Below are 19,994 nucleotides of genomic sequence, written 5' to 3' on the forward strand. Positions count from 1 at the left end.
ATGTCTGTTGATACCGCTACAAAACCTATTGAACTTCCCATTGCTACGGCCTTGGAATCTACCGATGATGATGATAACAAAACCTTAGTTTCATCAACCGCCACCGCCAATGGCTCTAACTCCTCTTTAGAAGATAATAATGATGATGATGTTGGAAAGCCTACAACAACAACAACAACAACAACAACAACAACAACAACAACAACAACAACAACAACAACAACAACCACTTTAACACAACCACCACCACCTAGCATCAAGATTACACCCAGTAATGCTACAGCAGTTAATACTGAAGAAGAAGAAGAAGAAAATGCTGAAATTAATCTTATTAGATCTACCTCTCCTTCATCCAAAACTACATCATTCCCTAAAAAATTCCACTTTCAGTTTACCTCGGATGAAACAGAAAGTAATACCAATGCAAATGCAAATACCTTTATTGAAGCCAGAGATGTCGCACGTCGCAGAAGAAAACGTCAAATTGAACGCACTTTGTACCATGAACAACATCCTGAAGATATAGGCCATCATCACCATCACCATCATCACCATCATCATCAGCACAATGATCAAGATCAAGATCAAGATAACGAACACGAACATCAAACCCAGACTGGAGATTCTGTTCATACTGCTGCTGGAATGGAATCTTCTTCAGACTCATCTTCCGACTCCGAAGACTCGGACTACTCAACTAGTCGCTCCCGTTCCCGTTCGCGAGTTCAGCGCAGATCACGCTCACGTGTACGCAAATTGAGTGGTAGTGATCACCCACATGAAAACGACCTTATTTCTCCAGCACACGATTTTGAACCTCGCGTGTCCTTTGATACATTTGGCAATAAACTTGCAATTGACTTTTCATTAACTCTTCGTTTTACTCATCAAGACTACAAGTACTCTCGTCTTTCACGTACCTTTTTGTGTGGTACTGACAACAATAAGTATTCAGAAAATGCAGCCAGCTGGCTAATGCGAGAGCTAGTTGAAGATGGAGATGAAATTGTTTGTCTTCGTGTTGTTGACCCAGGTATGTATAATAATAATAATCATAACTATTTGGTTATTCCTATCATTTTCCCCTTTTTTTTTTTTGCTGCTTTTACGAAAAAAAAAAAAAAAAAAATCCCGCTCACTTGGCCACATCATTTATATTTTATTATTATTATTATTATTATTATTATTATTATTATTTGCTCCCTTAATGTTGCTACTGCGTGCACTACTAGACCAAATACCCAAAATCAAGGGAAATAACAAAAACCTCTTTGTTTGTAATTCTCAATGTTGTTGTTTTTATTATTATTATTTTTGTCCGTCAAAGATTTCTTTCCTTTTCATTGCATCACCGTTAGCCCCGATAACGCATCAACCTGAACAGCGGAACTTATCTTGTTTATTAAAGTTTTTTTTTTTTTTTTTTTTTTTTTTTGGCTGCAATAATAAGAACCCTATTTCTGAAGAAGCAACAACAACAATAATAATAATAATAGCAGCAATATTTTTATGATTACTTGAATACCCTAGACAGAAAATAAAAATAAAAATACCGAGGTCAATCACTGATGGGACATTGCACTGATTTATTTTTTAACAAGAAATAATCCTTTATTTTATTATTCACTTATTTTTTTTTGTTTTTTGATAAGTTCCGGCGGCGGCTATAAATAAATTCATTTCTAAGGGGAACTTGCACTATTTTTTTTTTTTTTTTTTTTTTTTTTATATATTTATACTAACCAACCAAATTCAATTTTTTTTTTTTTTTCACTATACATCTAGGCAGCAATGAAAAAACTTATCGTAAAGAAGCAGAAAACTTTTTGGCCCATTTGCTCACTAAAAATACCAAAAACAAGGCCATTTCAATAATTCTTGAATTTTCTGTTGGTAAGGTTGAAGAAACAATCATGCGCACAATTGAAGTCTATGAACCTTCAATGTTAGTAGTCGGCACTAAAGGTCGCTCCTATAAAAAGGGCTTCCGCGGCTTGCTCCCAGGATCCGTCTCCAAATGGTGTCTCCAGCACTCACCCATCCCCGTGATTGTAGTCAAGCCTCCTAATCTTCGCGAGAAATCCAAAGATACGCGGCTTGCCGGCGACGCGACTGAACGTTCTCAGTACGCGCACCACCGCCAATCTTATCTGGAGATGATTGCATCCGCAGATAATTTGGAGTCTGTTAAGATTTACAGTGGAAACAATTCCTCTTCACCAACCCTTCACCCAAACCTCCCACCATACCTTACTACAAATCCTTCCATTTCTAACCCAACCCTTGCCCATTCCAAAACTGCAACTCCATCATTCACTTCCCCAGCTTTCTCTGCAATGTCAGGAACCTCGGGTAACTCGGGTATGTCTGGAACATCAGTTTTTTCAGGATCTCCTTTGGCATCTCCTAGAATTCGTGGATCACCTCTGGCTTCTCCGAAATCCGTTCCTACCACTGCAAGTCTTTCAGCCCCATCCTCGCCACTCTTGCTCTCATCAACCTCGCCGTCTTTACATGCAACTGCTTCAGACCGTAAGATTTCTCGGTTAGATTTGCTTAGATCTAAAGCTCGACACTAAATAAATATTATTATTATTATTATTGTTGTTGTTTTTTTTTTTCTTTTGAATGCTCATTATTATGCAAGAAACAAGGTGTTTTTTTTTATTTTTCTTGCTTTATTACCTCATTCTATGATTGAATGAAATAGACGTTTTTTTTTTTTCTTTAGTTTTTTCTCTAATAATATTAACAGTTTGTATTGCTTAATTTTTTTTTTTTTTTTTTTTTTTTTTTTTTTCAAAATCCTAATGCTAGTTATCGGGTTCTATCGTTAAGCTATCATCATTATCAGTAGTTATATTTTCTCGATTAGCGCCTGCGCTTACAAACAAATCTTCATCATCATCATCTTCTTCTTCTTCTTCTTCATCTTCATCATATCCAACCTCTTTATCTTCTTCCTCCCATTCGCGATTAATAAACGGTTTTGTGATTGCATCTTGGAAACGCTTGGCTTTAGTGGCACCCCATCCGCCAATATTTTCAACCTTACTTGCACCATCCTTAAACGCATTAGACAATGAGCCGTACTGTGCAATCAATGCCTGTGCATCCGTCTTATTAATTCCACGAACTTTGGTCACAGTTTCAATTACGTGTGCATTATAAACGCTCGCTGACATGCTGAGCCCCTCTGAACCAGAGCTACTATCGTTTTTTGATGACCCCCCGGTATAAGCTCCTGATGATCCTCCATTAAGCAATGCCATGCCTGTCAATGTATCATAATTTTTCGCTGAAGGATCAAGTGACGCATTTTGCATTGTCTTGAGTTGCGTAATATAATTTGCGGCATCGGCATTGTTCCATGCAAGCACCATTGTAAAGTCGCGTGCAAAAGAAAGACGAGTGATTTCTTTAAGTGTTTCGGCAGGATTCTCAATGTCAACAACTACCAACAATATCCGTGCAAAATGGATTCCACTAAGCCCTACTCCACTGGCAGAAACATCGTCATCGTTCCGCTCTTGTTCATACCCAAGCTTGGCCATCCGACCAGTAATATACTCTGGGTGGATCCGGTAGTATTTAAGAGACAAGTACAACACATTAGACGCAGTTGATGCTGCAAGCACTGATCCTCGGCCTGCAGTTCCCTGGTGGCCTTGTGTTGTAGATCCCGAAGCTATAGCCTCAGGTGATTTATATGTACGTCCGCTGCTTGTTGCTGGAATAAAATAGTCTGAAACAATGTCTGCGTATTTCCATGGTACATTTTTAAGGTGAGTGAGCAACGGGTTGCCCTTTTGCCGTGGAGACACTGAGATTTGGAATCCAGCCAGGGAAGTCTGGGGCCGACCTGAGGTGGCCGAAGTTCCAGGCTGGCGGTTAGTACCCGATTGAGGGTTGGATTCTGGAGCTGAAAATGGGCGTTTTGTACCGGACAAAGTGGATTGATTGTTATTGGAAGACCCAGAGGATGATGAAGACATAATGTGTAGAGATAGATGTATGATTGATGAGTTGAGAGTCTGTTTGTGTCGAGGAGCAAAAAAAAAAAAGGCTTGAAGGCTTGAAGGCTTTGAAATTTCCTCCCCCATATTCTGTACACGTGATTTTGGTTGACGTCAGTTACCCGGGTCAATTAACATAAGACTTCAAGGCAATTAATTATAATTACCAAAAAGGCTTGAAAAGGTTTCTATTTATAAGGATTCCGTTTGGTTTCATTTAGTTTCATTAAGCGAATATCAAAAAAACTTTTTTTTTTTTTTTTTTTTTTTTTGATTTTGAAACTACTGCTAAGAGTTTGTAGAAAGTGTTTGTATATATTACCTGTCTGGTAATTAACGGTTGTTGTTGACTGTTTGGTGTAATAATTTTATGTAATTTTTTGATGACGCACAGCCTTATTATTTTTTGCTTTTTTGGCCTGAACAACTTTTTGATCTTCACCAAAAGTCCTTTTTTTTTTTTTAACTCCCGTTTTCAAAAAAAAAATAAAAATAAAAAAGCAACTAGCCATGTCTTCAGATGATAATAACACAAAAGTAGAAATAATCGAAGGGTTCACTGCTCCCTCTAAACATGCCTCATATACTCTTCCTTCAGGGAAAGTCTTGGATGTGGTTACAACTGCGTTCTCCGATAAAATCATGGTGATGGTGCACAGCAATGGACGATTAGGTCGAATGGTAAGACTGTTTTAATTTTAACAAGATCTTTTAATTTATAATATTCCTTAAGTCTAATATAATCTAATCTTTTCTTTTCTTTTTCTCAGTTCTATGTGCCTTTACTAGGATCTCCTGTTGGCGAAGGTCTACCAACATCCTCTGCCATTTTTGACCCCCCATCTAATGATTATGACGAGCTCGATGATGACGACCATAATGACAGTTTACTACCACTCCCTCATTTGACTCCTATGCCACTCTTAGGTGGTTCTAGTTCGTATGATATGTCCGATATCCAGAGCAGAATTTATGCTGCACAGATTGCATCTGTAGTGGCACGCCAGGCTCCACAGGATCGCAGACAGGTGGTTGTTGGATTAGCAGCAGACTTGGGGCATACCAAGAAGTCGAGTAGTGATGATCATGCTTCTCTAGAAGTTTCACAAGAGCAGAGACGTGAATTTTTAGAGATTGTTAGATTAGTACAGCTGTGTAAAGTATGGTGAAAAAAAAAAAAAAAAAAAAATTGATATATATATATATATATATATATATATTTCATAAATGTTTGTTGTATTTTAGGTGATTGGTTCGTGAACCAAATAGACATTTTCATTTAGTTTGATGAATTTCTATGGGCTTTTCTGGTCTCACAAGCTTTTTTTTTATTTTTTTATTTTTTTTTTTTTTTGCCTTGCCATACTGTTTTGATCACCAAAAAATTACACAACCACCAAAAAAAAAAAAAGATTCTCTTTCAAAAGATCCATCGTCACAAATGTCTGCAGCTCCATCCACGCAAAGTACGTGATATTTTTTTTTTACTCTTAACATGAATGAATTTATTTTTATTTTTTTTTGTATTTTGTTTTGTTTTGTTGTTTTTCATAAATTGACCACTACCATTTTTAGTCGATGTCAAGGACTTGTCTCTTGCCCAACTCAAAGAGGTCCAACTACAATTGCAAAATGAAATTAACCATCTTCAAGATTCACTTGAACAGCTTTTGATGGTTCAATCGCGGTTCCGAGAATGTGCTGGATCTGTGGATCAGCTAACTGGAGGAGCACATCCTGCACAAGGAGGACAGTCCATTCTTGTTCCATTAACAAGTTCATTATATGTTCCTGGAAAGATTCCTGCAGACCAGACTCCTGAAAACAGCACATTTATGGTTGATGTTGGAACCGGGTACTATGTGGAGAAGAATGGAGTTGAGGCCAAGAAGTTTTTCATTGCAAAGACAGAAAAACTGGACGAAAATATGAGAGATTTGAAAAGGATTATTGAAGATAAGGTCAAGAATTTCAATGTGATTCAAACAGTCATGAAGGAAAAGATTATAGAGCAACAGCAGCAGCAACAACAAGCGCAGGCTCAAGCAAAGAAGGTACCTGCGTAAAATTAAAAAAAAATAAAAAAATAAAAAAAAATTCAAAAAATTCAAAAAGAAAACATTGTCTATAGTCTATTCTAAGTTTATTTTTTTTTCTTCTTCTTCTTCTTCTTCTTCTTCTTCTTCTTCTTCTTCTTCTTCTTCTTCTTTTTCTTTTTTCTTTCTGTTGATTAAGCTCGTGAATCAACCTCGATTGTAACAGGTCCATCATTTACCAGGGCCACATCCATCATGGCTCCAAATACACCATCCTTGACGTCATCCTTTCCATTGGGCATGCCAGCAGCCACGAGATCCAGGACTTTAGCGTAGAGTTCCCTTGCAATGTCTCCCTTTGCCGCTCGGTGAAAATCCGGTTTAGCTCCCTTTTTAATATTAGCGTAAAGGGTAAATTGTGACACACAAAGCACCTGGCCATGACTAGTCAAAGTTTCAGTCTCGGGGAACTTGAGTTCTGCAACATTGGTTTTCCAAGGTGCTTTTGTTTCGGCGTCCTCCCATAATTTAAGTCGCAAAATGCGGCTTGCTATTTTCTCTGCATCCTCGACGGTATCATCACGCGAAACGCCTACTAGGACCAATAGTCCACGACCGATTTGCGATATCAATTGGTTATCGACGGTGACGGATGCTGACTTGACTCGTTGGATGACTGCCTTCATGTTCTGAATGATCTGATCTGTTCTTATTAGATCCAAGACTGGTTAGAAGGTTAAAAATAAATAAATAAAAAAAATAGATAGATAAAAGGGAGAGGAAAGTGAAGGGAAACAGTTGGTGGTGGCTGTTTTTTTTTTTTTTTTTTTTGGTTGGTTTGGTTTGGTTTGGACCTTTTGACGTCCTGCGGCAAACTTTTTTGGATTTTTGTGAGAGAGTGTGTGTGTATGTGTATGTATGTGAAGGCTTCAAAGTGTCAAAAGGAACTCTTTTTTTTTTTTTTTATTTTATTTTATTTTATTTTTTTTGTTTTTTTGTTTTTTTGTTTAAGTCCGTTCTTTTCTGACTAATATCATCACCATCAATAGCTAAAAAGGCATATCCACCAAAAAAAAAAAAAAAAAAACCTCCATAATAATAATAATAATAATAATAATAATAATAATCATTAATATTCTTAAAGGGTCTTGTTTTTAAAACTTTTATTCATATCTATATATATTTTAATTATATTCTTATTCTAGATTTATTAAATTATTCAGTGACTTGCCATAATGGCTTATTTATGATATAACTACCCATCCTTTCTAATACCTTGAACTTATCCAAAGGTCTTTACTAACAATAAAAAAAAAAAAAAAACTTTCCTCAAAAGGATCGGCATAACTTGCCCATGAACGGTCAAAATTCAAACGGTTCAGTTCCGCAGCTTTTGTCGGCTGATCAACAATTTTATCATCATCATCAACAACAACAGCAGCAGCAGTTACAGAATCCTCGGCAAGTCCCAGTGGTTTCTCAGTATCAACCTCAGTTCCAGCATCAACCATTAGATTCTTATCCACATTATCAGCAACAACCTCTCCCTCCTCCTCTCCAGTCAAACTTCCCTATACAAGAACCTCCAACTTCTCAAAGAAACAATCATATAATACCTGCTCAAAATGGAATTTCATCAACTTATCCTGGCCAAGTAACGTTACCATCACAGCATAACCCGAGTCCTGATTCTTCTTCAACCCCAGTGCCCACCATGGTCCCCGTGACTCTCCCCTCCCATGTTGGTGTGATTTCAGCAACACCTGGTTCTTCTCAACTATCAAATCAATCTCCTCCAGCTTTATCTTCTACTGCTTCAACATCATCATCATCATCTTCTTCTTCTTCTTCTTCTTCTTCTTCTGCGAGACCTTCCAAATCATCCTCTAGTCGTAAGACTAATTCATCCTCGTCTTCAACCCCCACAGGAAATCCACGTGTTTCTCAACGAATTCCAAAATCATGCACTGGCTGTGCTAAAAGGAAAATCAAATGTAACAAGGAAATCCCGTGCAAACCTTGTCTGGACCGCGGAGAAGGCCATTTATGTGCCCGAGAAGTTGTTGTTGTCAAGGGTCTTCTTCGGAACCTCGACGCACATGGCAATGCTATCACAACACCCGGTGCTACTACCACTACCACAACTATTACCACCACCACCACTACCAGCAGTAATGGCATTCAGGGTCCTATTGGACCCTCTTCGAATAGTAACAATAATTCTGCTATCAATACTGTTAGAAAAGAAACTTCCACCCAATTCATGCTACACCAACAACAACAGCAACAGCAACAGCAACAACAGCAATTCCAACAACAACAACAACAACCTTTCAACCAACCTCCGCAACAAATACAACAATTCACTCAAGTACCGCAACAGGTCCTCCCTTCTCAACAACCCCCAAACATTCAGCAACACCAGGATTTCGATCTTTCACCCGATCAGCAGCCTTCTCTTCCGGTACAACAACAACAACAAACTCCATATACCACCTCCGAGTACCAGCAGCCTGCAGTAATTATCGAATACTCACCTTCTGAATCGTCGATATCGCCACCTGCACCAAATCCAATCGATAACGCAACCTTCCAGGACTTTACAGATGCATACAGAGTTAAACCAAAAGTTGAGGAACCACAACCACATTTGTCACAGCCTCAGCAAAACATCCAGCAACCAATAACAAACTCATCCAGCAACCAACAACAACCATCTCTTGCTTCAACACAGCTAAAACTAAAAACTCTTGAAAATGAAAATAAAGACCTAATGAACCAAGTGGCCTGGCTTCAACACCTGGTCGCAAATATGCATATCTCTTCCGCATCAAACAATGTTACCTCGACTTCCTCCCCTACTCAATACAATACAAACTTTGGGTCCACAATGAGCCAGAGCCCCACTCATCTTTCTCCATTTAGCAACACCTCGACGTCCAAATCTAATTCTCCCGAAGAGTCAATCAGCTACGAGACCCCTCACTCAACGGCTGCACTGCCGACTCTGCCAGCACTAGAAAATAGACATGCCATGCCTAACTCGCCTCCAGGGCCGCTCGCAAACAATACCCCCATTTCGTCAACAGCAACGGCCGTAAACAATACTTATGCTGATGTCATCCAAGCCATCACTGTTGGAATAGTAGGTGATGATGACTCGGTCACAAAATCCAAATCTTCTGACATCACCAGAGCTGAAAATAATCCAAAAACTATGTCTAATGGGAAATCTACCAAACGTGCAAAAGTCCCACAATGCCAAAGCAGCTGCTGCTCAAGCCATGACCATGGATCCTCTAACAATCATCAATCGTTTGATAACTTTGTTCCTGCGCTTTCAAGGAAACCCCTCACCATGCGCGATAACCAACTTTCATGTCCGTCTTGTTCCGTCGGAGAAATGAGCCACTGCTTTGCTGCACGGTTGCCATTTTCAGATGAATCCCAAGTTTCCAAAATCCTATACTCCCTGGCCTACGACATGGCTCCAATTTCACAAAAAACATCCACAGTGCTAGTTAACCATGCGCTTGAAAACCTTAACTTTATGCACTCGGCTATCCATCCTCCCTCTTTCTATCTCGAGCACGAGTACTTTTGGAGTAAATACAATAGCGACGATCCTGAGTCTCTCTTTTTAAACCCAAAGTTTGATAAAAACAGAGGACAATACCTGTGGTTAGCCCAATGGTACGCCGTCATGTGTCTTGGTTGCTTCTTTGCAGATAGGAAACTAGGAAGAGCTGCAGGACTCGACCCTAAACTGTTGCAGGTTTTACCCCACAAACTTTTTGCCGCTTCGTTTGAGTGTCTCCATCGTGGCGAAGTTTTCAAATACCCAGATATTAGAGCCCTACAAGTCCTTGCTGTTCTGGGTCCCTGTTTCCAGGCCTTTGGCGCAATCAATATGCGCAACGCATATCTCAATACCTCCATATATATTGCTCAAAGATTAAACATTGACAAGCTTGACGATGAGGCCATTCTCAATCTGCAAATGCGATCAGATTTTACAGACCCTGACTCTTCAACACGTTTCTTAGATAGAGAAATGGGCCGCCGCATTTGGTGGGCAACTGTTATTGCCGATTGGTCCGATAACACTGGCCGGTATTCAGTAATTCACCCGTCTTCATTCACAACCGTTTTTCCTGCAAACCTTGATGACCAAGCATTGCTGGAACTTTCAGATGACTATAAAGACTCAAATGCTGCTAGCAAACCCCAAAATGGTCGCCCGTTACCATATACACAAGCAAAACCAATATCTGAACATACATCAGTCTCATTCCAATTGATTCAAGCAAAACTGGCTCAAACAAAACGATTTTATTATGCTAATCCCAGCCAACAAGTTCTTGCAAATCTCGAACAAGCAAACAATGAACTCAATATCCTTGAAGCATCTATTCCCTGGGCAATATTCCCGGAACGAAGCTTCAATGCAGGCGCCCCAGTCAATCCACACTGCTCAGAAATGTCCCTGCGATTCCAGCGATACTTGATTGAAATCTCAATCCATTTCGAGCGCCTCACAATCAATCGCATCATGTCCATCTACATGCCACAAACCGAATGGAACAAGTCGTGTCGAGCAGTATGCTTGGAAAGTGCGCGCAGGATTCTAGCTGCAGCTGCCATTCCTGCTTCTCCAGCTATCCCCTTTGAGTTTAAAAAGCACCCCTCAGTCACAGGCAACGCCATTGCTGCTGCGGTCTACGTGCTGCTCGATTTGCTGGACCTTAGCCATAGACAGCGCATTTATGCGAAATCACAACGCACACAGCATCACTATTTCGATGCTACTGATGGAATCAGCCCTCCATCTACCTCTTCAGGCAACCACCAACCTCATAAACCTCGGCCTGTTGGTCTTGATCCCGAGGTCATCAAAGAGCGTCTTTGTTGGGTCGAAGAGTTTTTGCCTGTGCTAGAAAAGTTACAGGCTCTGCATCCACAGGCCAAGCGCGGTGCAGGGATAATCCGCAAGCTCATTGCAAGTGTACATGGAAATCGTCTTGAAAATAACGTTTCAAAGAAACGCACTAAAGGTCGCCCCCGTCGTCGTTACAAGGTTGGCGAACGATGGTATAATAGCGACAATGAGACGGATGAGGAGGGTGATACCGATTTAAGTGGAAATACAAGCTCTAAAAATGGCTATGGAAATGGCAACAACCACGATGGTGATGGTGATGACGATGATGATGATGATGATGACACTGATGACCGGCCTCCAACACTTTACGAGATTGTCCAGCGGCTATCAATCCTGCCGCTGGTCAGTGCGGCACCTTCTCGAAGCAGGATGAGCCAGAATATGCCGCCGCAGCGTTCTAACACCCGGAATCAAACTTATCAGTCTGGCCAGGCTCTGTCCAACCCTGTAACGCGAGCCCCGCTTCCTGCACCAAATTCTGTGCAAGCGACAAATAACTTGATAAATGGGCAACAACCATATGTGTCCGCTCAACCACCACCACAGTTGCAGTCGCAGCACCAGCAGCAACAAGTTTTCTCAAGCACGCTGCCACAAAATCAAATCCCCGGACAGTACTATCCTCAACAGGCACATAAACATCATTATTCCCAGCCTGCAGGCATCGCCCCATTGCCTCAAGCCTCCACTCCTTATACACCCCAGAACTATGTTCCCCAAACCAATATCACTCATCAGCAAGGTACCAATGGGGTTATTTCTGGAACCAATATCCGAACATACCACATGGCAGACACGCCGTACGGTAGCGGGCCCACGCCACTGCAGCACCAGCCTCAGCAGCCATACCAGCAGCCAGGAGCCTTTGACACACAAGCACAAAACCTTAGCCAGGTGCTACCGTACATGTCTGCAAACATGCCGGGTGCTTTGCCTGCCGTGTCTCTGGGGCCTGCCCCGGTACCGCCGGGCAACTTTGGTCCTCCGTACCAACTATTTTTGGCAGCAGCAGCAGCAGCAGCAGCAGCAGCAGCAGCAGCAACATCATCACCAACAACAACAACAACAACAGCAGCAGGCATTGCCAACGCAAAACGGATCCCAATTTGCGCATCACCAGGCCCAGCAGCAGGTGCAGTACGCACAAGCGGCGTCTGCAACTGGTATCCCACAGCGCACCGGCATGTCCAGATCTCAAGGCCCAGGAGTACCTCAGGGCCCAGGCGGACCTGCAATTGTTACTGTGACTGCGGCATCTGGAGTAATGTCAGGCGTTGCTACAGCTACCGGACTTCCAAAGCCTGTTCCGTTTAGCCACACGGACGTGACGACTGAAGACTTGGAAATTATGTGTGGGCTCAATAATCAGGATTGGTCAAGTTCGCTGAGTAACTTTAATGGTGATTTTGATTTCTCGCTCTCGACGCTTAACCAGCCCCCTAAAGACTGTCCGGATGATGTTGAACCATTTTGAAAATCTTGCTTTTTTTTCAGGTTATATATATAAAACATTCATAAATATAAATAATTACAGAAATACTTTCTAGCGCGCTAAAAAAAATTGTCTTTATATATTTTTCTTTAATAATCAAACAGCTCGCACGTTTAATAAGGAATACCATTGGTGAGGCGCTGGAACTCATCGTATCCCTTTGTAAAGAAACTCTCATACGACTGTTTAATGAGTTGTCTCATGAATAATGCAGCATCACGCTCCGACCGATCCAGTGCAAACCGCGCGCGCAATTTGCGCATTGTTGTTTCACCTTTAAAGCACGGCAATCCCGAGTCCAGCATAGGCAGCACGGCCTGGATGATTGTTTCTGCGTGAGGCCGTGACGCCAAAAATGCTTTAACAGCAAGCTCCTCGAACCAGCGGTAGGCCTGAGTAGATGTGGAACCACCCATGACAAGAACCATTTCGTGGGTAAGTTTGAACGGGGCTGCCTCAAATTTGACACCACCGGGGACTATGTCGAAACAGAACCCGAAATCAATGTGTAAAATGTGGCCCTGGTCGTCGTACATAATGTTACCATTGTGACGGTCCTTGAACTGGATCAAGTACGAAATCACAGAGTAGGCTGCAAGTGACTTGACAAAATTGTTACGCGCTTGTTGGAACTGGATACTGTCCTCGCCGCCAAACTTGGTTGTAAAGTACTCATAAAGCCCGTTGACTGCTTCGCGACCAAGCATATCTCGTGAAATGGAGTTGGGCAACACATCAATCACACCATTACCTGGAGCGGTGGCCGTCACACGGTAAGGGAACACATAAAGATCGAGGCCACTGCTATTGAAAATGGACCGGAAAATAGAAATAAGCTGCAATGCCATGACATCTTGTCTGCAGTCATCACCAACCTTGAAGATAGCACTTTGCCAAACTTGCACCGTAGTCGTGCGCTCGTTCTCTTCTTCCTCATCGTTGTTGCTGTTCCCATTGCCATTGCTATTACCATTACCATTACCATTACCGTTTTTGTCAGATTCAATGTGTAAGTCACGAACTTCGCGTTGAATCTTAAATGTTGCCATAAATGGAGTCTTGGCGTGACTTTGAAGTGGTCGGCCAGACTTGCGATCAATATCCACAACAATACCGTCAGGATTGGAAGGTAAGTAAACACCAACATCCACCTTGATCTTTGCAATTTCTTCATCAATTTTAACCTTTTTCTCCGCCTTGGTCTTGCGCACAAGAGGCATCAGCGATTTGGAAATGGACGTGACTGTGTTGAAGAAACTAAACTCGCGCTCATAAAATTCACGATCAGTGGTTGAGAAATTAGAAATCATACGCTCAAGAACGCGTTCAAGAGTCGGGTTAATAGCATCTTCTTCTGTTTGACCTTCAGGCAAGTCTTCGCCTTTGAACAGGTTGGCCAAAATGTTCCAAATAATCTGGTGAGCAAAAAGCTGCGAGATGTTTGCAGTCTCCAAAATAAAGCGCTCCACATATCCAAATACATCGTAACGAAGCGTTTGCACCAGCTGCGGCACGTAGAAAAACGTGACATTAACGTCATGGCTCTCAAGAGACCGCATAGCATATTGTAGAAGCAGCGAGTTTCCACCATACGCTGGCAAGAACAAGTTGATGGACTCAATAGGTGAGACTGGGGTCCAATAAACAACATAGTGGCTATTGTTTTTGGAGGATGAACTGCGTGGAATACCAGTGCAAATAGTCCCTGTAATGAAATACTTGAGAGCCTCAGGCACATGAGTAACACTGCTAGGTTGGCTGGCGGTCAAAGTCTGGAGCCGTGAAACAAGGTCCTGGGTGGCATAACGCTCAACAAGGTAAACAGCAAGCACCGGGTCAATGGACCATGCTTCGTTCAAATTCTGAACTGTCACACTTCCCACAAATTCCTTATGCGGTTGGTTTAGCTGGAGAGGGTCACTCCACGCCGTCATCTTGGTCAGCTCATCATTCAAGAAAATGAGCAACACGTCGCGCTTGCTTTTCAAAGAAGAGCTTGGTTTTTTGGATGGAGATCCAGGTGCTGGGCCAATATACATGTTCTTGATGACGGTCGCAATTCCAGAAAGAAGCTCCATATCAGACTTGAGCGTGAGCTTGTTGCCGCCAAAAGGCCACTGTGCTGGCTGCGCAAACCATGTCAATGCAGCTGAAATAACAAGATGTTTGAGGGAGTAAGCAATGCGGGCACCAAAGCGAGTAAGAACCTCAAGTACGTCAAGAGAAAACCGGATAAGTTCGAAACGACCGGCACGTGCACATGGGTGTAAACTGGCATGGGAAAGACCCTGGAGACCAGTGAGAAGAAGTCGCAAGAAGATTTTGAGATAGTTTTTGCTTTCAAAAACAATTGATTGGAATGAACTCGAAAGGTAGCGGATAAGCTTTTGGTGGCACCCAAAGTCGCGCACAGCCAGACCAGCGTCGTAGTTAATTTCGGCCTTGTTGGTAGGTGCGTACTCCATTTTGGCATAAGCAGGACCCACAATATCGTGTTTACGAGTATAGAGACCAAGCTTCTCTTTAACACTCCATTCCCAAAGTTGCGCAACCTCAGAAAGAATAAGTGCCTTGAGGGTTGGGTACTCGGTTATAGCCCAAGTCCAAAGAGAAATACCAAATTGGATTGAGAACTCGGTAAAGGCTCGCATGGGGATCTGAACGCAGAGTCGTGCAATAACCTTGCCCTCGGTTGGGTGACCCATGTATCCTGAGGCCTTGAAGAGCAACGCACGAGTTTCGCCAAAGTTGGGTCTTGTTGGTTGTTGTTGTGACGAGGCTCCAGGAATTTTTAGGTTATGATGGTGCGTGTAATCATGATATGCCTTGGTTTTAGTCAAAACATCAACCAGCGACTTGCGCGCACGAATAGCAGCTTGATCATAAAAGTTGGGTGTAACCTTGGAAATGACTTCCGAAGCAATAGTAGTGTGAAACTCGCGACGCCAAATATACTGTGAAAGAAAGCCGGCACTGGTGTTAGTAGAGAGTGGGTTAGTATTGACGCGGTTCAAAACAGACAACTCGCGGTCACGCACAGTGACAGTACCGCCCATCTCAAGTGCAAAAGTGTATCCCAAAACAACACTGTCGGAAGGACTGTAGTTTTCAATTCCAGACATGTACGATGTAAGAATGTTTTTGATATCATAGGAAGTGAAGGAAAGCGCGTAGCGGACCCACTCGCGAGCCTTGGTGTGGAGCATTCGCAAACTTTCACGACGTTGGTCGTATGAATCACTAAGCTCAATATGAACACCACTCTTAGACGCAGTGAATGTAGACCGAGGCTCGTATTCGTCTGTTTCTGCATCCAAACAAGACTTCCAAAGCAGTGAGAGTAAGTCAAGCAATGTAAAAAGAGATATTTCACTGCATAGAGAAGATGGTATAGTGCAAATGATTGCCTCACAGCACTCAAAAGCTTGTTGCTGAATAGCACTCACACGATGGCAGCAAAGTGTGAGCATTTTCTTGACCTGAAAGGCAACTTGATCGCTTGTAAACATGGGCGAGTGGCCACGGTTAACATTAGCAAGATATGCTTTAATGACATCGGTCGCAATGTTACGCATGTAGCGATTTGTTTCGCCAGTTGATCGGATCCCAGGGTCACCAAAGTAAAGCAAAATCTTGGAACAGTTTCCAGTGTTCGCTCTGAGACCTTCGAGAAGAATAGTAGCAGCCAAAAACATGAGCTTAGGGTATTGGAGAGTCTTGAAATCAAAAATGTGAGAAGACGCTAGCGAGTCCATGATTTCCTTTTGATTATTGACATTATGGTGTGACGAACCACGCTGAAGAACAGTGTTAAGTTCCAAGTCACTTTCAATTTTGTTGGACGAGCCTGGAGACACGAGTGGTGGGGTACTATGAGCAATAATCTCGAGCTCTGTGCGGAACTTTTGTGTCCACTCGGACGTCTGTGAAAACCCGTGCACAACCATATTGTACCACGTGTTACGGAACAATGAGTTGATGTGAGCATCACTTGCCTTGTAGTGTTGCTTGGGAGGCTTGGGAAGTAGACGAGCCAACGGCGGCAAATAAAGAGCAATCTCATTAGCAGTTGCAGAAATTTCAACGTGGGGGCGGTGGTGCTCAAGTTCTTGGACGTCTCCACGATCGATAATGCTTTGGAGGAGCTCCGAAAGGTAAGTTTCGTAAAGCGGGTGTTCCATATTTAGAGAATCAGAGATGCGGCAAAAGGCTTCTTGAACAATGGTACGCATCTTGATGTCATTCTTTTGGAATGCATGAATGGCAAGAGTCTGGAAAGAGCGGAAGATGGACAAAAATTCCTTGTCTGGGACATAGGATGCCAGCTTGGCCACACCATAAGCAACCTCCCGGTCCAATTCAGTGGCAGAAATGTTGAGCTTTTGGTTCAAAACTGTGGCGGCAAGAGCTGATATTTGGGGGTCATCGTACACAAGCGTGATGGTGACAATTGCTGCAATAGCGTTACGGTACATGTTAAAGCTGTAACCATTTGTTTTAACGCTATCAGCGTCGGATACAAATGTGGGGTCCGTAGAAATCTCCCTACCCTTAGCTTGGCCGTTTTGTGTACCTGCCGAGCGAGAATCGCGGGTAACTGTAGTGGTGACCATATTGACAAGAGTATAAATGGTCGACACAATGACATCCTGGGAAATGGTACGGAGTCCATAGACCAGAGCTTTGGCACATTTGCGTACCAAATGAGTCTGTACAGTTGGGATTGAAATAAAGTGAGGGAAATAGCGGACTATAAGACCGGCTGTTTCGCTGTCGAGAGTGCACAAGTATGCACCGAGCTTAAATACGGCAAGAGCTAAGCGCGGGTTTGACATACCATGCTCGTGAAGAAAGGAAGATGTAACAATTGTAGACCCAGTATCAACGTCCAAAATACGGTACGACGTGGCCACACCAACAATATCAATGGCAAGAACTTTGGTAGCATATGCAAGAGCAATGCGCTCCGAAGATGCCAGCTCAATGTAATCAGCACCATCATCGAGTGAGTTGATTTGTGCAAGTGCAAGATTGGCAGTTGCTGTCAAAAGAATCTGCTGAATGGACAAACCAACCTCTGTTTCATAGTGCATATGGCTGGTATGACGATCCTTGAGATTAGGCATACGTTCACGGGAGAGCAGCTTGTTAAGAAGCGAGGATGTTTTGTTGCGTGCACGGAAACTTGTCACAGCATTAGGAGCCGTATAGGCAATGATTTTAGCCACAATTGCACGGGCAAACGAACAAATATAGTAGTTAAGCAGCATAGCGCCGAGCTGCTGTTCCGCACGCAGATACGACAAAAAGTAGTATTGCCATCGTGAAATGTCCTCGTCAGCTGTGGATGCACGCATGGCCGGAGCAGGAACATTTTGAGGTGGTGGGGTGTCGCGCGGGGTGTCACGAGGAGTAGCAGCGTCATCTTGAGAAGATGATTCTTCTTCGGTGGTTGCACTAATTTGGGCAACTGTTGTTTCAATTTGAAGTAAAATTTCTGTTGTGATTGTTTCTGTAAGTCGAGAAAGTATTGTAGCCAATGTTCCATAAGATGTGATTTGAGCCTGTTGGGTGAGAGCTTCTAAAAACCCTTGGAATGAAAACAAGAGCGGACAAAAGATGGAAGGGCTTTTGAATGTTGCAGGGTCTTTCCACTTGACAATTGTAGCATTCAAGTAGCGCAAAATGATACCTTCAGCATTGGAACCGAGACTCTCGGGGAAATTAGAGCCCAGCGCAAGAACTGCACGAGTAAGAAGACGCGTTGCGACGTGCCAAGGTGACGGTTCAATTTCGCGGACACCTGAGAAGGCAGAAAATACGAGGGCAGAGCTTTTGCGAAGGTACACGCCAAGAATACGCAAAACAGATTCCGCATGGTCCGGGGACTTTATAAAGTGAGCAGAGCGAGCAAGCGAAATGAGAACTTGAAGTTCGCTGAGATACTTTAGCAGTGTTAGCAAAAGCTAATTGACATATAAATTAAAAGGAAAGAGACATACCAAAGGTGGATTGTCGGCTGCTTCTTGGTCCGAAGGAGAGTAGAGGGACGAGGAGGGCGAAAGAACAGTGACCAGACGGTCAATATGAGAAGGTTCGCCGGAAACAGTAGACAGCTTGACAAGGTTCTCGATGGCGCGGGCACGGATTCCGCGGCCCTGGCGCCGAATACCAAAGTCATCCATTGTTAGGCTGTTGGTGTTTTTTTTTTAAGGAGAGGTGGTGGTGGTGGTGTGTTAATTTGTTGATGAGCTGGTAAAAGAAAAAAAAAATGTGGTGAGAATGGAAAGTTTTTAATGGAGGTTATTTTTTTTTTTTTTTTGCAGCTCAGGAATTTTTACTATGTGCCTAATAATATCCACGCATTCTGTACTCTTCTCAACACTTTTTATTAAACGTATAATATATTGAAAACGTGTACCACTCAAAGCAGGTCTATTGAAATAGCAAAAAAAAATAAATTATTTAAACTAAAAACGATTTAAAGCTTGTAAACATTATATTTGATACATTTACGACTACAATAGTTTGCTTTTTTTTTCACTATTTTGAAGTCAGATACCAGGCTCGGTTATGCTTAATTGGTTCCTAAAACAAGACTATATACTTAATTTTGAATTTTAAAAGAAGAAAAAAAAAAGAAAAAGGGGAAATATTTAACTTCAAGAAATTATTTCCGGGATCAACAATTAAAAATTTAAGTGTTGCTGCTTTTCTGGTTCTATTTATTTCTCTCTTTTTTCATATCTCGCACTTTGGGAGCTGGATCGACCTGGTATCTTTATCAGTTCAGTTTTAGTTTGTAGCATACTAAGAACAACTAATCAATGAGATTTTGGAATCTATTGTCTACAAATGCTTAACACTCTGCAAAAACACTTCTGGTCGGTTATGTTAACTAATCACGACTTTGGGGGCCTGCCAATATATGTCTTGTGTGGTATTTTGTAAAAGATCATAATCTGAATTTGAAGCTTTACTTTTTGAAATAAAATGGAGTATTTCTAGATATTATATCTAAACCATTGTTTAATTTAAATCTTAATTTTTTTTTCCCCCCCAAAAATGAGCCATAAATTTTAGCAAGCACATTTTAAATAAAGGGCTGTCAAACTCATTCATTGTATTTACAGAGTCTCGCTAATTCTTTTGTTTATTTTTATATAAAATATTTTGTAATAAGTTCTAAAATGTTTCTTTGATTTTGAAAACTAAGAAATCTTATAATTAAACCAAAACGTACAGATTACAAGCCTGTTTTGTAAAAAAAATTGAAAGTAGCTTGGGTCATATTTCATTTCATTTTTTACAATTTTGTTCCCTTTTTTTTTTAATCCTCCAGTTTTTTTTTTTTTTTAAAACTCATTTCTTTATCTCTTTTTTTTTTCTTTTCTCTCCCAATCTATTAAATTGAAAGATCTTGTTTCAGTCGAATTAAGTCAATTTCAATCAAAAGAGAATTTGTTTAGTATGTGCAAAATCCTTAACTTTCCCTCAAACCTAGTTTT

General features: G+C 41.7%; 7 protein-coding genes across 7 annotated transcripts; 4 read left to right on the forward strand and 3 right to left on the reverse strand.

Annotated features, from left to right (window-relative positions):
• On the forward strand, nucleotides 1–2,579 carry SAPINGB_P004047 (uncharacterized protein; the record flags this gene model as incomplete). Its single annotated transcript, XM_031998762.1, has 2 exons — nucleotides 1–1,033; nucleotides 1,786–2,579. The coding sequence occupies 2 exons, from the start codon at nucleotides 1–3 to the stop codon at nucleotides 2,577–2,579; spliced, it is 1,827 nt and encodes a 608-aa protein (XP_031854653.1).
• Nucleotides 2,580–2,813: 234 nt separating this feature from the next.
• On the reverse strand, nucleotides 2,814–3,995 carry SAPINGB_P004048 (uncharacterized protein; the record flags this gene model as incomplete). The annotated part of the gene is made up of 1 exon (XM_031998763.1): nucleotides 2,814–3,995. The coding sequence occupies one exon, from the start codon at nucleotides 3,993–3,995 to the stop codon at nucleotides 2,814–2,816; it is 1,182 nt and encodes a 393-aa protein (XP_031854654.1).
• Nucleotides 3,996–4,526: 531 nt separating this feature from the next.
• On the forward strand, nucleotides 4,527–5,185 carry SAPINGB_P004049 (uncharacterized protein; the record flags this gene model as incomplete). The annotated part of the gene is made up of 2 exons (XM_031998764.1): nucleotides 4,527–4,697; nucleotides 4,787–5,185. 2 exons carry the CDS (start codon nucleotides 4,527–4,529, stop codon nucleotides 5,183–5,185), a joined length of 570 nt encoding a protein of 189 aa, XP_031854655.1.
• A 272-nt stretch (nucleotides 5,186–5,457) lies between these two features.
• SAPINGB_P004050 (uncharacterized protein) lies at nucleotides 5,458–6,082 on the forward strand (the record flags this gene model as incomplete). The annotated part of the gene is made up of 2 exons (XM_031998765.1): nucleotides 5,458–5,482; nucleotides 5,592–6,082. 2 exons carry the CDS (start codon nucleotides 5,458–5,460, stop codon nucleotides 6,080–6,082), a joined length of 516 nt encoding a protein of 171 aa, XP_031854656.1.
• A 164-nt stretch (nucleotides 6,083–6,246) lies between these two features.
• Nucleotides 6,247–6,738, reverse strand: SAPINGB_P004051 (uncharacterized protein; the record flags this gene model as incomplete). The annotated part of the gene is made up of 1 exon (XM_031998766.1): nucleotides 6,247–6,738. One exon carries the CDS (start codon nucleotides 6,736–6,738, stop codon nucleotides 6,247–6,249), a length of 492 nt encoding a protein of 163 aa, XP_031854657.1.
• A 668-nt stretch (nucleotides 6,739–7,406) lies between these two features.
• On the forward strand, nucleotides 7,407–12,468 carry SAPINGB_P004052 (uncharacterized protein; the record flags this gene model as incomplete). The annotated part of the gene is made up of 2 exons (XM_031998767.1): nucleotides 7,407–11,954; nucleotides 12,001–12,468. 2 exons carry the CDS (start codon nucleotides 7,407–7,409, stop codon nucleotides 12,466–12,468), a joined length of 5,016 nt encoding a protein of 1,671 aa, XP_031854658.1.
• A 131-nt stretch (nucleotides 12,469–12,599) lies between these two features.
• On the reverse strand, nucleotides 12,600–18,671 carry SAPINGB_P004053 (uncharacterized protein; the record flags this gene model as incomplete). The annotated part of the gene is made up of 2 exons (XM_031998768.1): nucleotides 12,600–18,431; nucleotides 18,489–18,671. 2 exons carry the CDS (start codon nucleotides 18,669–18,671, stop codon nucleotides 12,600–12,602), a joined length of 6,015 nt encoding a protein of 2,004 aa, XP_031854659.1.
• Between the last annotated feature and the right edge of the window lie 1,323 nt (nucleotides 18,672–19,994).

Source organism: Magnusiomyces paraingens (assembly GCF_902498895.1).
Source record: "Magnusiomyces paraingens strain CBS 517.90 genome assembly, contig: contig3, whole genome shotgun sequence".
Lineage (NCBI taxonomy): Eukaryota > Fungi > Ascomycota > Dipodascomycetes > Dipodascales > Dipodascaceae > Magnusiomyces > Magnusiomyces paraingens.